Below are 17,574 nucleotides of genomic sequence, written 5' to 3' on the forward strand. Positions count from 1 at the left end.
TTAAACTGGCACTATAATAACAAGAAACAATTAATACAGATTTCATAGAGTCTGACAAAGCAGAGGATTGAATCAGCTAATACACATTTACATTTGCTAAAAGAGCTAGTCAAGTAAATCTATTACTTTGATTTGCACATACCTGTGATCAGTACAACCAGTTCCTGGTCTGGACTCCAGCTCATCCCAGTTACACCACTGTCGACACTGCCGACACATTCCAGCTAGAAATAACAAAAGCACAAAATGAAGGAAAAACTGTTTTGCTGATATGTACCTGTAACAGCCATTCCTTTCTGTTTCTCTTCTTCTCCTAGATCTCCACTAATCCAAAATCATGAACTTTGCAAGCCGTTGTTTTACCGCTAAGCTTAAGAATTCATTAAAAAGCCTGCTATTCATTTCCAATCATTAACCCAATGTTTTCCGACTTGCATTATCTTCTAGTGCCTTGTTCCTGGATTTTAAAATGCACCCACATTGTAAAATACACCAACATGCCCGATCGCATCTTCATAATGGCCTTGAGCCTATTATCCTCTAATATCATGCAATCCCTTTCTGGCTCATCAAGCACCCTGAATTTCCATCCATCTCTGCCTGCTAGATTCCTAAAATCAAAGCTAATTCACAACATAATTCTTCGGAAATATGTTAAAATCCACCTCTTTGATTATTTCATTGCTCCTTCGTTAATTTTACTTTGCCGAAGTGTCATCTTTTATCTGGTACTGCTTGGCTGAAGTTCTACGTTGAAAGCATTAAGATATGCTAGTCATTGCTCTAGTTTTTATGAGCAAATACCTTTCACTTATTTTGTATAAAATACCTCAAATTACATCATCAGCAAACAAGTATCAGATTACTGCAAAAAGCTTGTCTAGTAAGTACACCCCAAGTTACCAATTCCGCCCCGTTTTACCTGATTTGTGCTTAGATTATAAAGTACAACATCTCCAGATGCAGTGGCAATGCAGACTGATTCTTGATCTGACAGGTCCTCAATACCAACAATACAACCAGTGCCATCATCGGGGAGAAATGCTTCTTCAACCAACGATACCTTTTTGACCACCTGCAAGAGGATGATTCAAAAGAACATACAAGACCATGTGAATAATATTATCAAAGGTAAACTGGATTAAGACAGTTTAGTTACATAGAGCCAAACACCAGCACATTGAAGTCTATACATTAGACACGTGGAGGGCTACAGCTTTGCTCTTTCGCAGGTGTGCTTTTTTTTCGAAATTGTTGTGCAATGTATGATTTAATATAAAATAAATCATGAGAGTGCAGTACTTCACATCCACAGCAGAGAAACCCTTCTAGCTCCGGGAGTGTGAAATGCTGGAATTTAATTACGAGAGATAGCTTATATCTCTGTCACCGTTCCATTCATTATTGGTCCTTTAATTTAATCCATTGTCACGTCACACTAACTGATAAAAAATGACCCCACCACAATTTTTCATGGAGAAAAATCCAGCCACCAGAAAGAAGTGCCAGAAATAACAATAAAATGAGAACTCCAGACCCCACAGACTTGCAAAGCCCCAGGAGCTTAGTGCATTAAAGACTGATGCCCATAATTTTATTGGCCAATCCATGTTCGATATCCATCAATAAACATCCATTGTTTTGAAGTTTAAATAAATATATTTTCTACGGAATTATTCATGTCCCAATTAAAAGTAAGACTTGTGAAATGTAACATAAGAATTTGCACACAGCAAGATCCCACTCTACGACATGTGATAGGAGCTAGATTTTTGTAAACAGCATTGACTGAGGGATAAATACTACCAGGGCATCGGACAGAAACTTATAACTTCAAAACAGCATAAAGAGATCTTAATGCAATTTGTTTATTTAATATCAGAAGGTTTGCGTGTAATAAAGAGAAAGACATAAGGAACTGCAAATACTGGAATATTGTGTAAAACACGAGGTGCTGGAGTAACTCAGCTGTTCAGGCAGCATCTCTGGAGGACACAGACAGACAACGCTTTAGGTTGCGACCCTCCTTCAGATCCATTGTGGTAGGGGAGAGAAAGCTGTAAAAGAGCTATTTTTCAACTTTTGTCACCTTACTATCTTTTTTCATCTTTAACCTTTATTCACCCATCTGCCCATTAACCCCCCACCCCTCCACACTTCTATCCACCTGTCACTTGCAGGCTCTGCTATGACCCCAACCTCCTTTCTAACATACTCCCCCCATTCTAATCAGTCTGAAGAAGAGTCCCTACCCTAAACATTGCTGACCTCAAGAGACCTCAACCGCTGAATTACTCCAGAACCTTGCATTTACTTTGTTTTTAACATGCTAGGTTACGAAAGCAGATTGGACATCCATCCAAATTAAATCTAATTGTGGTACCTCCAATATTTCAGTACCGCATTAGAGCATCAATCAAGATTGCAGGAAAGGTTGCAGGGAGATTATGGGGAGAAGGCAGGAGAATGGGGTTGAGGGGGGAAAATAGATCAGGCATGATGGAATGGCAGAGACTCAGTCGGCTGAATGGCCTGATTCTGTTCCTATGTCTAATGGAGAGATTTGATGCAAAGAAGCTAGAATGACACTGGAACCTGAAACTACTTGATTCACATTCAAAAGTATAAATCATTGAGTCACAGCTTTCTTTTAGAATGGAATCATACAGCATGGAATCAGGCCATTCGGCCCAACTCATGCATGCCGTCCCAAAATGCCCATCCACACTAGTTCCATTTGCTCGTAGGTAATCCATATCCTATTCAACCTTTCCTGTCCAAGTATCCGTCCAAATGCGTTTTAAATATTGTTATTGTACCTGCAATACGTACTACTCTGTGTGACAAAAAATCCCCTCAGGTTCCTTGTTAATCCTTCCCCACTCACCTCAAACCTACGCCCTCTAGTTCTTGATTCCTCATCCCTGAGGAAAACATTGCGTGCATTCACCCTGTAAATGCCCCAATAAAAAGGCAATTAATAAGAAAACCATTTCTAAGTTCATTTAGATGAGACTCAGAAGTTACATCCAGTACTGCACTAATGGAGTATTGCACCGTTCACACAAACATACTTTGGGTAGGGACGTCACTCATTCCTTCTCTCCAGAGATGCTGCCTGTCCCGCTGAGTTACTCCAGCATTTTGTGTCTAACATACTTTGGGATGAAACATTAAACCAAGGCCCTGCACACTCTCTCAGGTTTGCGTTAAAGATTGTATTACATTCTTGTAGAACAGCATATTGTGGCAAATATTTATCCATTAAGCATCACCATTTGCGGGAGATTATTGCAAGAAAATTGATTACTGTATTTCCCAAGTTACAACAGTGACCATGCATCAGTCATACTTAATGATTAAAAATAATCCTCAGCCTGTGAACCGCAGTGCCAGACCGTATGGACATCCAAGCATTGCAAGTATTATCAAAATTGCTTTATCATTGACTTTTCGGATATATAGCTATAGAACTAGTTGACATGAATTAATTAACATGTATCCATAGAAGACAAGTCTGGAGCCAAGAAACAATGATCACCATTTGCATTACTTTGTATCGCAAACACATTTTTCTGTTAACTATGGATACTCAGAGGGAATAAATTGTTGCGAGAATTTATAAGCATCAAAACAAATCAATACCTGTTCTGTACGTGGATCAAGTTCTGTGATTCCCAAGTCCGAACCCACCAACACTGTGCCTGTATCTGTACGGACAGTCAAACACTGAGGTGTTCCCAGGCCCTGCCATCGGTTGCAGTGCAAGCTTTGCAGCAATTTCAGATTACGCATGGCAAATGCTGTAAAGGCTTCACACATGGAGGAAAATGTTAATGCACACAACAGTAACCAAACAAAACAGAATCACAACTCATTATATGTGTGCCAAAATAAGTTTAAAGAACCAGGGCAGGCATTATAGACCACATTTCTTTTTAAAATCTTAAAATACAAAGAGGCTATTGGGCTCATTGTGAGCCCAATAGCCTCTGACAGACTGGCCAAACTGCACCCCACTACCCTGATCATTCTCCATGGCACAGCAATTTTTCTCCTCCGAAGCATTTCTCGAATTTCCAAATGGAAGTTAACAAGGAATTGAACTCTCATGTCAGGGATTTAGAATATTATGTTAACTTTTGGCTTGCTCTCTGCTCAAGGTTGGGCCAGGCACAGTTCATTATCTTGACAAGGCCCAATGAGTTTTCCCTTGTGCATGTCAACAAGAAGATATCCATCTCAAGACAGTTAAACATGTGAAGAAGAAACACCTTCTCTTCATTGTTGCAAGAGTGGTCACAAGTGTGTCTACAAGCAGGCACATCATCAGGTACACAATCATCAAGAGACAAGAATGTTTTATTGTATATCCCAAAATAAAACAATGAAATTCTTACTTGCAGCATCACAAATGTGTAAACACATTACTCTGTGAAACCCATAATAAACAAAACAAAATTCAGTATATTTAAAACAACAGACAAATAAATAGCTATACAAATCGATAAATCCACTGCTATTGTGAAATTCACAATGGCTTCTTGATGATCTACAAGAGAAACGTAGTTTTTAAATTATAGCTCAGAAGGGGTTCAGTTTATATAATTGATTTGGAGATGGGAACACCTTGGCAAGAGAGCCAGATTAAACCAGGAAACAGGTAGGTCAATTCAAAGTCTTAAGATTGTGTAAAATGGCTTGGTGCTGCTTCGACAGTTCATGTATTGTCAATTTAGTTTTAAAAAGCTCTGCCCATAGGACAGGTTCCTCTCCCATCACAGTTGATGTCACCAGGATTGTCCTGGGATGATAAATAAATCATAGGAGCAGAATTAGGGCATCTAGCCCATCGAGTCCACTCTGCCATTCAATTGTAGCTGATCTGTCTTTCCTTTTCAACCCCGGTCTCCTGTCTTCTCCAGATGGTGGGGGAGTTCAGAACCAGGGGTCACAGTTTAAGAAAAGGGGTAGGCAATTTAGGACTGAGATGAGGAAAACCTTAACCATATAGCCATATAACAATTACAGCACGGAAACAGGCCATCTCGGCCCTACAAGTCCGTGCCGAACAACTTTTTTCCCCTTAGTCCCACCTGCCTGCACTCATACCATAACCCTCCATTCCCTTCTCATCCATATGCCTATCCAATTTATTTTTAAATGATACCAACGAACCTGCCTCCACCACTTTCACTGGAAGCTCATTCCACACCGCTACCACTCTCTGAGTAAAGAAGTTCCCCCTCATGTTACCCCTAAACTTCTGTCCCTTCATTCTGAAATCATGTCCTCTTGTTTGAATCTTCCCTATTCTCAAAGGGAAAAGCTTGTCCACATCAACTCTGTCTATCCCTCATTTTAAAGACCTCTATCAAATCCCCCCTTAACCTTCTGCGCTCCAGAGAATAAAGACCTAACTTATTCAACCTATCTCTGTAACTTAGTTGTTGAAACCCAGGCAACATTCTAGTAAATCTCCTCTGTACTCTCTCTATTTTGTTGACATCCTTCCTATAATTGGGCGACCAAAATTGTACACCATACTCCAGATTTGGTCTCACCAATGCTTTGTACAATTTTAACATTACATCCCAGCTTCTATACTCAATGCTCTGATTTATAAAGGCTAGCATACCAAAAGCTTTCTTTACCACCCTGTCTATATGAGATTCCACCTTCAAGGAACTATGCACGGTTATTCCCAGATCCCTCTGTTCAACTGTATTCTTCAATTCCCTACCATTTACCATGTACATCCTATTTTGATTTGTCCTGCCAAGGTGTAGCACCTCACATTTATCAGCATTAAACTCCATCTGCCATCTTTCAGCCCATTTTCCCAAATGGCCTAAATCACTCTGTAGACTTTGGAAATCCTCTTCATTATCCACAACACCCCCTATCTTGGTATCATCTGCATACTTACTAATCCAATGTACCACACCTTCATCCAGATCATTGATGTACATGACAAACAACAAAGGACCCAACACAGATCCCTGAGGCACCCCACTAGTCACCTGCCTCCAACCCGATAAACAGCCATCCACCATTACCCTTCTGGCTTCTCCCATTCAGCCACTGTTGAATCCATCTTGCTATTCCTGCATTTATACCCAACCTTCCATGAGGAACCTTGTCAAAGGCCTTACTAAAGTCCATATAGACAACATCCACTGCTTTACCCTTGTCAATTTCCCCAGTAACCTCTTCAAAAAATTCAAGAAGATTAGTCAAACATGACCTTCCAGGCACAAATCCATGTTGACTGTTCCTAATCAGATCCTGTTTATCCAGATGCTTATATATATTATCTCTAAGTATCTTTCCCATTAATTTGCCCACCACTGAAGTCAAACTAACAGGTCTATAATTGCTAGGTTTACTCTTAGAACCCTTTTTAAACAATGGAACAACATGCGCAGTACGCCAATCCTCGGGGACTATTCCCGTTTCTAATGACATTTGAAATATTTCTGTCATAGCCCCGGCTATTTCTACACTAACTTCCCTCAATGTCCTAGGGAATATCCTGTCAGGACCTGGAGACTTATCCACTTTTATATTTTTCAAAAGTGTCAGTACTTCTTTTACTTTGAACCTCATAGTATCCATAGCTACTCTACTAGTTTCCCTTACATCACATAATTCAATATCCTTCTCCTTGGTGAATACCAAAGAAAAAGAATTGTTCAATATCTCTCCCATCTCTTTTGGCTCTGCAGATAGTTGTCCACTCTGTCTCTCCAATGGACCAATTTTATCCCTTGTTATCCTTTTGCTATTAATATAGCTGTAGAAACCCTTTGGATTTACTTTCACCTTACTTGCCAAAGCAACCTCATATCTTCTTTTAGCTTTTCTAATTTCTTTCTTAAGATTCTTTTTACATTCCTTATACTCCTCAAGCACCTCATTTACTTCATGCTGCCTATAATTATTGTAGATCTCCCTCTTTTTCCGAACAAGATGTCCAATTTCCCTTGAAAACCAGGGCTCTTTCCAATTTTTACTGTTTCCTTTCAACCGAACAGGAACATAAAGATTCTGTACTCTTAAAATTTCCCCTTTAAATGTCCTCCATTTCTCTTCTACATCTTTCCCATAAAACAAAATGTCCCAGTTCACTCCTTTTAAATCATCTCGCATCTCATCAAAGTTAGCCTTTCTCCAATCAAAAATCTCAACCCTAGGTCCAGTTCTGACCCTCTCCATAATTATATTGAAACTAATGGTATTGTGATCACTGGACCCGAAGTGCTCCCCAACGCATACCTCCGCCACCTGTCCCGTCTCATTTCCTAACAGGAGGTCCAGCACTGCCCCTTCTCTAGTAGGTACCTCTATGTATTGCTGCAAAAAACTATCCTGCACACATTTTACAAACTCCAAACCATCCAGCCCATTTACAGAATGTGTTTCCCAGTCTATGTGTGGAAAGTTGAAATCTCCCACAATCTCCCAGAGAGTTGTAAATCTGTGGAATTCTCTGCCACAGAAGGCAATGGAGGCTAATTCACTGGATGTTTTCAAGAGAGAGTTAGATTTAGCTCTTAGGGCTAAAGGAATCGAGGGATATGGGGGGAAATCAGGAAAAGGTACTGATTTAAGGTGATCAGCCGTGATCATATTGAATGGCAGCTGACTCGAAGGGCCGAATGGCCTACTCCTGCACCTATTTTTCTATATTTCTATAACCGTTTGACACCCTTACTGATCAAGAATCTACACGTGGAATGGTCCTGATGCTGAGCTACTGTTATTGATGCTGGGCTGGTGTATATTGATGCTGAGCTACTGTTATTGATGCTGGGCTAGTGTTATTGATGCTGGGCTAGTGTTATTGATGCTGAGCTGGTGTTATTGATGCTGGGCTGGTGTTATTGATGCTGGGCTGGTGTTATTGATGCTGGGCTGGTGTTATTGATGCTGGGCTGGTGTTATTGATGCTGGCTGGTGTTATTGATGCTGGGCTGGTGTTATTGATGCTGGGCTAGTGTTATTGATGCTGGGCTGGTGTTATTGATGCTGGGCTGGTGTTATTGATGCTGGGCTGGTGTTATTGATGCTGGGCTGGTGTTATTGATGCTGAGCTGGTGTTATTGATGCTGATGGAATCGGTGCTGTTGGAGACTGAAGGCAGATTATTTTGGAGATTGGGTTGGGGTTGAGATGAAGCTCACCGGTGTTTGCAGGGCCTCTGTAGTTGCGGGGAAAGGGAGGGGATGGGAGGACGACAGTTGGGGCTATGGGAAGAGATACGGCGGAATCACCAGAGCTACAAGAGCCAGTGAAAGAGGAACAGAGCGGGTGAAAGGGGGTGAAAGACTGCGGGCAGGGGGGTGACGACCCGGTGAGCGGACGGGGGGGAGGGGGCTAGGTCTGGGTCTGGGGTCTCCCCGCCGCGCACAATTCCAGCCCAGAACCACCGAGATGCAGAGACAACTCCTCCCACACCCATCAGACAGTGAGTGAGCTCCCTCCCACCAGCGCTCAGCGCTCAGCCCGCATCCATCCATCCATCCATCTACCTACCGCCGCCACCACCGCCGCCCGCTCCCGGCCACACGTGAGGCCCTGGTCGATTCACCTCTGACCCCGGCGCACCCGCCACACCGGCGCCCCCTAGCGGGGAGGAGGACTCGACGCATCGCTCCGCCCGGGGAACCGGAGCCCAGCATCAAAGTTCCAATGTTTAAGAAGAAACTGCAGATGCTGGAGAATCGAAGGTTACACAAAAAAGCTGGAGAAACTCAGCGGGTGCAGCAGCATCTATGGAGCGAAGGAAATAGGCAACGTTTCGGGCCGAAACCCTTCTTCTTTCGGCCCGAAACGTCGCCTATTTCCTTCGCTCCATAGATGCTGCTGCACCCGCTGAGTTTCTCCAGCTTTTTTGTGTAACCATCAAAGTTCCAATAGCGGATATCTAGTATCTTTGCCCAGCCGGCAATGGTGCTGTTGGTGGGTAGAGACCCGCATGGTGCTGGTTGGTGGGTCTGAGACCGGCATGGTGCTGTTGGTGGGTCTGAGACCCACATGGTACTGGTTGGTGGGTAGAGACCGGCATGGTACTGGTTGGTGGGTAGAGACCGGCATGGTGCTGGTTGGTGGGTAGAGACCGGCATGGTGCTGGTTGGTGGGTGGAGACCGGCATGGTGCTGGTTGGTGGGTAGAGACCGGCATGGTGCTGGTTGGTGGGTAGAGACCGGCATGGTGCTGGTTGGTGGGTAGAGACCGGCATGGTGCTGGTTGGTGGGTAGAGACCGGCATGGTGCTGGTTGGTGGGTAGAGACCGGCATGGTGCTGGTTGGTGGGTCTGAGACCGGCATGGTGCTGGTTGGTGGGTCTGAGACCGGCATGGTGCTGGTTGGTGGGTCTGAGACCAGCATGGTGCTGGTTGGTGGGTAGAGACCCGCATGGTGCTGGTTGGTGGGTCTGAGACCCGCATGGTGCTGGTTGGTGGGTCTGAGACCCGCATGGTGCTGGTTGGTGGGTCTGAGACCCGCATGGTGCTGGTTGGTGGGTCTGAGACCCGCATGGTGCTGGTTGGTGGGTAGAGACCGGCATGGTGCTGGTTGGTGGGTCTGTGACCCGCATGGTGCTGGTTGGTGGGTCTGAGACCGGCATGGTGCTGGTCAACGATCCTATAGCAGAGGATCTTTGGTGCTGGTTGGCGACTTCTTCTCAGGCTCTCTCTGGGAAAGTCGAGGGCGGTCGGCGTCTATGGATGACTGTGTGATTGAAGTGCCTCGTTGTTGACACACTTGAGAACACTCCTGCCACAAGGATGAGAAGGTGTTGCTCTTTCACACGTTGATCTATCATGTCATGTGTATCTTTCTATTGACATGCACAAGGCAAGGCTTCATGGGTCGGCTTTGGGAAGATCCAGAACTGAGCACGGCTCAACCTTGTGCAGAGAGCAGATCAAAAGTTAACTTGGTATTCTGAAAGGTACTTCTGAAGTGAAAGTTCAATCAGATTGATGACTAACTTTTATTAGGTAGTTGGGTAAATGCTTGAAAAGGAGAACATTTGCTGTGGTATGGATGGTTCGCTCTGTAACCTTCAACATGGCTGATGAGGCCAATCTGGGATATGCAGCCTCTGCCACAGTTGGGGCAGTGGGTGAACGACAAAGTGGGTGGGGTGATGGGGATACCTTGACGTACTTATGTTGATTTCCTGTGTTTCTCCTGGAGAGAGTCGAGGTGCTCAATATCTTCTGCTGTTCCCCCACTTTAAGGAGTCAGGGATTCCAACGAGTCATTGAGGATGATACTGTTTTTTCACAGGGACATTGTGAATGTCTCAGTAGCCCTATCTTTGTCATCCTGTGCACTAGTGATTCACAACCTTTTTTAGTTCATGGCCCCCTTGGGCTCTTTAAATTTTCTGTGCCCCCCCCCCTGATATTATTAGCGGAAAAAAAGTGGCATCCTTCATTGAACCTGTGGCCCCCTAAATCCCCAAATTTTTCTGTGGCCCCCCTGAAACTAATCTGTACCAAAATCGAGCGGCCATTTAAACTAATACTACTTAATCCCATTTTATTTTCCCGACATTCCCATTAACTCCCCTGCAGATGTTACTACTTATTTAAACACTAGGGATAATTTACAGCAGGTAATGAACAAGTTCAAGTTCAAACCTAGCAGCCTTAGAGATGTTGGAGTAAAGTGGAGAACATGCAAACTCCACACAGGCAACATCCAAAGTCTGGATCGACCCTGGGTCATTTGAACTATGAGGCAGCCTCTCTACCAGCTGTGCCGCTCTTGCTTTCGCCATGCCCTTTGTCAATCCCCTGAAGAATCTTGTACGTTTCAATAATATCAATTCCATTTTTCTAAACTCCATTGATTAAAGGCTTGGTCTGCTTAATCTATCTCCAACACCAAACCATCACAGGAATCAACCTAGTGCACATTCTCTGCATTGCCTTCAATCCAATGGTGTCCCTCTTAAAAATGGAGTCCAAAACTCTTCCCATGGTTACGAACACCCAACGTGGGGACACACTGTACATAGAAGTGAGTGTTTGGGAGACGGGTGGGATGGATTTGTCGGCTACTGCGGGGCTGTAGGCATCTTTTGCCAGGTGGAAGCGGGGCATGTCTGCGTACCTACTTTCCACCACCCTCTGAGCTGCAATAATCGAGGACAAGCTGAGCAGAACTATGGTTAAGCTGAGCAGACTCACTTGCACATTCACTGGGTGTGTGAGGCCAGCTGGCGGCCACTCTCTTGCGTCGCCTCATTCTCCCATCGCAGCTGTTTCTAAGATCCTCTCACACTGTTCATTTCCGACTTAGGAACAGATTGGGTTGCACACAGTTCTCTGGAATGAAATTATGTCATAACCAGGGAACTTCTTATGTCATAACCAGTAAAACTTCCTGCTTTGTTTTACTTGGCTCCAGTTTTCTATGCATTACAAATGTTTATTTTTTTAAGCGTTTCTCAGAGAGTAGTGATATTATGGAATTCTGTGCTCCAGTGGGTGTTTGAGGCCAGATCAATAGACGTATTTAAAGCAGAGATAAGTATTTGAAGGATTGTGGAATTGAGAATAGACGCAAGTAACTTCAAATGCTAGTTTATAAAAGGAGACAAAGTGCTGGAATAACTGAGCAAGTCAGGCATTATCTCTGGAGTACTGGATAGGTGGAGTTTCAGTTTGGGACCCATCTTCAGACAGTCTCGGGATACTGGTCTTGAAGAGGAATTGAGTCCAGCTTTGATCAGCCATGATTATATTGAATGGTGGAGCAGGGTTCAGGATCATGGTGGCCTACTCCTACTACTATTTTCTTAGGTTCTTGTGTATGTTCTTTTTAACTCCACAGTAGCAGCTTTTGTTTTAATCAATTAAGGCAACTGGAACGTCTGAGGCACGTTTGTTGTTGATGAATGGGAAGCGCAAGTGCTTTTGCAAATGCTCCAACTTTAGTTCTTGCTCAGTTGACTACATGGTAAATTAAAAAGACGAGGAAGACATTCTTGACAATCATAGTTTATTATATTGTATTGATTTTTAAGGATGCTAACAGTGGTTTTGCACGTAGCCTGAAGACAGCAATGCATGAGCTGGAGTTGAGAGCCCTAGCTGCATTAATGCAATATAAAGATGACAAAATGATTTTGAATGAATGAATGAATACTTTATTGCCACACGTGACAAGTCACGGTGAAATTCTTTGCTTGCATACCCAAGGTTATTTGCAACATAAGACCCCCCGACGCCGGCTCCCCATTGTTCTTCCCCCTCCCTCATGGCGGTCCCAACATGCTGGGTCCTCCTTTGTTCCTTCCCTCGGCAGCGACATCCTCACTCCACGTGATCTGTCAAATATCTTAGGTTAATTAACCATATCTGAAGTTACCGTTGGGGGGAAATGTAGCAGCTAATTTGTGTATAACTAGATCCCATGAATTGGAACAAAAATAACTCTAATAATCTGCATTTTAGTAAAGTTCAACAGGCGATCAGAAATAACTCCAATAATCTCCTTTGAAATAGTATCAAGGAATCATGTATGTCTACCAGGGAGACTGGACGGGGCCACAAAATGCTGGAGTAACTCAGCGGTGAGGCAGCATCTCTGGGGAGAAGGAATAGGCGACGTTTCGGGTTGAGGCCCTTCTTCAGGGGAGACCCTTCTTCAGTGAAGAAAAGTCTCGACCCGAAACATCACCCATTCCTTCTCTCCAGTGATGCGGCCTCACCCACTGAGCTTTTTGTGTCTACCTTCGATTTAAACCAGCATCTGCAGTTCTTCCTTACACAGACTGGATGGGGCTTCAGTACAGACGCTATGGCTAATGGCAAAATTATAATTTTGGGAGGCTTTATGGTAAAGTTCTTATTAATTTATTGTTTTCAAAATGGGCAGAAATCTTGTTTGTTTTGTACATTATTAGAGTTTATTGTCATATGCAAGTGTATAATAAAAGGGTGTCAGAGCAGGAATGAAGAGGAGTGATAAAGAGATAAATCATCTGCATGAAGCGCTGACTCAAGAAGGCGGCATCTGTCATCAAGGATCCCCATCATTCAGGCCCTGTCCTGATCTCACTGCCACTACCTGGCAGGAGGTACACAAGCCTGAAGTCACACACCACCAGGTTCAGGAACACCTACTTTCCTACTATCAGCTTCTTGAACCAATCTGCACAATCCTATTCCTACCTTGGCAACAGACACCACGGGCCATCTCTTATTTATGTCTTATTTATTGTGCACAATTTTGTCACCATGTGCCTGCGATGATGCTACAGGCAAGATTTTCACTGTACTTGTCTCTCTTGTGCTTGAGCAAAAAACCCGAATCGACTATAATTATTTCCGCATTATCAACTCAAATTTCACTGTACATTTAAGGTACACAAAAAAGCTGGAGAAACTCAGCGGGTGCAGCAGCATCTATGGAGCGAAGGAAATAGGCAACGTTTCGGGCCGAAACCCTTCTTCAGACTGGGCAACGTTTCGGGCCGAAACCCTTCTTCAGACTTTCACTGTAAATTAATTGGTACATGACGTGACAATTAAATTGAATCTTGAATTATACAAATTCGGAATAAGGTTGTTGAAGCTTGAATTGAATTGAAAACAATTTATTAGTCAAGTATGGATACATACAAGGAATTTACCGGTGCTTTGCTCGCAAGTAACACGATATACAGTAAACAATTAAGAATAAAACATTATAACTTAAACATGTGAAGAACTTTACATGTGAAGAATGAAATAAAATACCAGAGCAAAAGGAGGCTAGGCAGAAGGATGTCAGGAATACTGTGCAGAATGTCGCAATTTTATTATGCAACCAGGGTTGTATCCAAAGATTATAGAGCCGCCCGAAGTTGCACGGTGACTGCTGCTAGTTTAGTTCAGCCTCCCGGGTTATAATTTCCGCATTATCAACCAATTGTATCTCCCGCAGAACTCCGAGACAAATTTGGAATGAGTGTCGAGATGATTCAAGTCAGTCTCCAACACTTGAACGAATGAAGGCAGCAGCTGTTCAAAGGCGCTGGTCGCTGGGAAATCACCTCTTTATCATAGCCCATCCCATCAAGGAAACACGGACCAGCCCGATGTAGGTGTGCTCAGGACCAACATTCATCTCGGGAGCTCTGCTGTTACTGGTTTTCTGGGCGTTGAGACAAGGAATATACCAAATGCTTCTTCTTCGGCGCGGAATAATTATATTAATGCACAAAGTTCGAACGCACGTAAGTAAGGTCGATTGCTTGGAAGTAAATGCTAATGGTGTGTATTAGCAAATCAAAACTTTAAATTAAAAGGGGACCTGTTGAAAAGCAAGTGTCGTGCCGACCCAAAATGATTTTTTTTATGGCCGCAAACTTAGTTTGGACTATCTGTTGCGACTGGAACGTTGAAGTTCCTTAGAGTTTTTTTTTAGTTATTGCCTCGGTATTGTGTTGAGTCAAGTTTTACTTAAAGAAGAAGAAATAGTAAGATAGTAATGCAGCACTTTCCACGCTCGGCTCCTCCCAGAGCGCTTTACAACAAGCCAATATCGCAATGTAGAGTCTGAAGAAGGGTCTCGACCCGAAACGTCATTCCTTCTCTCCAGAGATGCTACCTGTCCCGCTGAGTTACTCCAGCATTTTGTGTCTACCTTGCAATGCAGAGAATGTTTGCACGGCAAGATGCACGGGGTAATAACAAAGCATCTGTATAAGTCAAGAGTCGGGTTTATTCGTCACCTACATATCCGAGATGTGCAGTGAAATGAAAAGTGGCAATGCTTTCGGATTTGTGCAAAAAAACTACAAAACGGAATGGAACAGAATCACATATTTGTGGGAGGAAAAACACAGCAATTTAAAAAAGACACCACACAACAGTAGATTGGTACAGTAAAGTTAGTCCCTGGAGAGATAGGAGTTTACAGTCCTAATGGCCTCTGGGAAGAAACTCCTTCTCATCCTCTCCGTTTTCACAGCATGGCAACAGGCTGGAACAGTCCGTTGCTGGGGTGGAAGGGGTCTCTGGAGTTGCACCTTCTGATGTATAGTTCCTGCAGGGGGGGGCGGGGGGGGGGGGGGGGGGGAGTGTAGTTCCCATAGTGCGTTCGGCCGAACGCACTACTCTCTGCGAGCCTTCTTGTCCTGGGCAGAGCAGTTCCCAAACCAAATCGTGATGTTTCTGGACAAGATGCTTTCCACAGCCGCTGAGTAGAAGCACGGGAGGATCCTCAGAGGCACTCTGCATTTCCTCAATTGCCTGAGGTGGTAAAGGCGTTGCCTTGCCTTACTCACCAGTGCAGCAGCGTGTGATGTCCATGTCAGATCCTCTGAGATGTGGACTCCCAGGTATTTAAAGCAGCTCACCCTATCCACAGTATCCCCATCTTCAATGGTGTGTACGTCCTCGGATGATGTGCCCTCCAAAAGTCCACGATCAGCTCCTTAGTTTTTTTGATATTCAAGAGGAGGCTGTTCCCCTGACAACAGAATGCCAGATCATGTTTTAATTGTGCTGATTGAGGATAATCTGGATAAGGAGAACTCCATTTTCTTCAGTACTGTAATATCCATCTGAGAGGGCAGATGGGACATTGGTTTCAAATCGCTCAATGACACAGCTCCGTTGGTAGTGCGTTACTCTTATTATTACCCTGAAATGTTAACACAATATTCTGGATCGAAATTTAACCCCTCAACCTTTCATTTAAAAAGGGTGACTTGTATTTTTATAGCACATTTCAAGTTTCAACGAAAGCATTGCAAAGTGCTTCACAAAAAGTAATACTCGGTGTTAATAGACACGGAAAGCTGGAGTAACTCAGCGGGTCAGACAGCATCTCTGGAGAAATGGGACAGGTAGTGTTTCGGGACCCTTCTACAGACTGTTAGACTGTACTCGCTGTTAGTTGATTGATTCAAATTTATAACGTGGAAACAAGTCCTTCAATCCACTGACTACCCCGACCATTGATCCCACTTCACACTTTTTATATGTAATCCCACTTTCTCATCCACTCCTTACCCAATCGGGGAAATTCACAGCCAATTAACCTACAAACCCACATGTTTTGGGGATGTGGGAGGACCACATGGAGGCAACCCACATGGTCATGGGACAAAGTGCAAACTCCACATTTTCAGCACCCAAGGTCAGGATTGAACCTGCATTTCTGGTGCTGTGGGGCAGTAGCTGCACCGCTGTGCACTCGTAATGAAGGAAATGCTATGTTTGAAGAGTGCTTTTAAAATGATTCCTCCATTACTTTTGATGTACTTATAGTACTTGCATATTGGATGATATTTAGATTGCACGTATGATTGCAGGATTTGACATAAATAAGAATGATGACAAATGAATTAGAAGTGGGCAAGTCCAGCCAGACGGAGATGTTCACATTTCCAGTCAATGCAGCTGCTCAGAAAAAAATTGATGATGTGCATGAAGAACCAATTGAGAACGAAGACTTGGCAAGCTATTTGGAATCGCTGAGTGAGGTACCATCGCAATCTACAAGGTTGTGCGGGTATCTCAACAAGCTGGGAGGCAAAGGCCCACTCAAAGGCTGCAAGACCCGTTGGTTTGACTTTGACTCAAGGAAATGCCATCTGTATTATTTCCGAAATGCCCATGATAACAGTCCACTGGGGAGCATGGATTTATCAAATGCTGCATTTAATTATTGCCTGGAAGCCGAGGAAGGAACTTTTGAAATTAAAACTCCAGAGAAGGATTATACTCTAAAGGTAAGAACTATGTTAAAGGTTTGTTTCCTGCTGTACTATGATATCAATTCTGTACAATGTACCAATGAACAATGACATTTTTATTAAAGTGTCATTAATTCTGCTTTTAAATACGCTGAAAGTTAGTTTTTGAATAAAAGAACCAGCAGCTTTTTTTTAAATCAGAAAACGCTGCCTTGATAGAGATTAAACAATTTGATTGTAAAACAAATGTTTTAGCTTTTGGCACCCTCTGGGTCAACTAAAAGTGTGTTCACTAGTTGTAATGGCAATTTTTAGACTTTTCAAATGTCCAACTTTTAATTACCGTTGTTACTCAGGGATGTGGTGGAGATATATTTTACGCACTCGCCAATAGCAAAAACTAATCTTCCAGTCGTTTCTTGATTAATTGGTCTTTTATTGAAGTAATACAAAACAGAAATAATTCATAACTTTCCGTTCTTACTGTTCCATCCGTGTCATATATAATCATGTGAGAGTGGCTTCTTGTGAGAGTGTGGCGTCTCGTGGTAAAAAACTGTTTTCTCACTATCCCTCGGGGTTAAATTAAACTCCCAATCTATGAGTCTGCGGTAGCCTCCTAAAATGTAGACACCCCCTTCTATGTATATAATCCCACCCACAAATTTAAGAAGAAGATACAGAAATACTATTAGTAACTAATTTAAGCATAAATGGCCCCAACACTAGTCCTTCACCTGCAGTTGGCTCTATCCCGTCATCTCTCAGTCCTAATTTAAAACTGTAATATTGGGTGTTGGTGAATATATTTTTCCTCCTCTCACTTTCCATCAATCATGGTTTAAATTAAAATAATTCAAAAAT

At 43.2% G+C, this 17,574-nt stretch overlaps 2 protein-coding genes across 2 annotated transcripts in view; one reads left to right on the top strand and one right to left on the bottom strand.

Annotated features, from left to right (window-relative positions):
* The window catches only part of elp1 (elongator acetyltransferase complex subunit 1), a 64,040-nt gene extending 60,207 nt beyond the window's left edge, over positions 1–3,833 (bottom strand). The window contains exons 1-3 of the mRNA XM_055632464.1: positions 3,646–3,833; positions 923–1,075; positions 143–224 (exon numbers count right to left, since the gene is read on the bottom strand). Coding sequence (XP_055488439.1) covers positions 143–224; positions 923–1,075; positions 3,646–3,822 — 412 coding nt within the window. The 5' untranslated portion in view covers positions 3,823–3,833. The remainder of the gene's footprint in view (positions 1–142; positions 225–922; positions 1,076–3,645) is intronic.
* A 5,248-nt stretch (positions 3,834–9,081) lies between these two features.
* tbc1d2 (TBC1 domain family, member 2) overlaps positions 9,082–17,574 on the top strand; it is a 62,349-nt gene continuing 53,856 nt past the window's right edge. Inside the window, exons 1-2 of the mRNA XM_055632472.1 lie at positions 9,082–14,241; positions 16,327–16,746. Of these exons, the coding sequence (XP_055488447.1) occupies positions 16,345–16,746 (402 nt within the window). The 5' untranslated portion in view covers positions 9,082–14,241; positions 16,327–16,344. The remainder of the gene's footprint in view (positions 14,242–16,326; positions 16,747–17,574) is intronic.

Source organism: Leucoraja erinacea, chromosome 3 (genome assembly GCF_028641065.1).
Source record: "Leucoraja erinacea ecotype New England chromosome 3, Leri_hhj_1, whole genome shotgun sequence".
NCBI lineage: Eukaryota > Metazoa > Chordata > Chondrichthyes > Rajiformes > Rajidae > Leucoraja > Leucoraja erinaceus.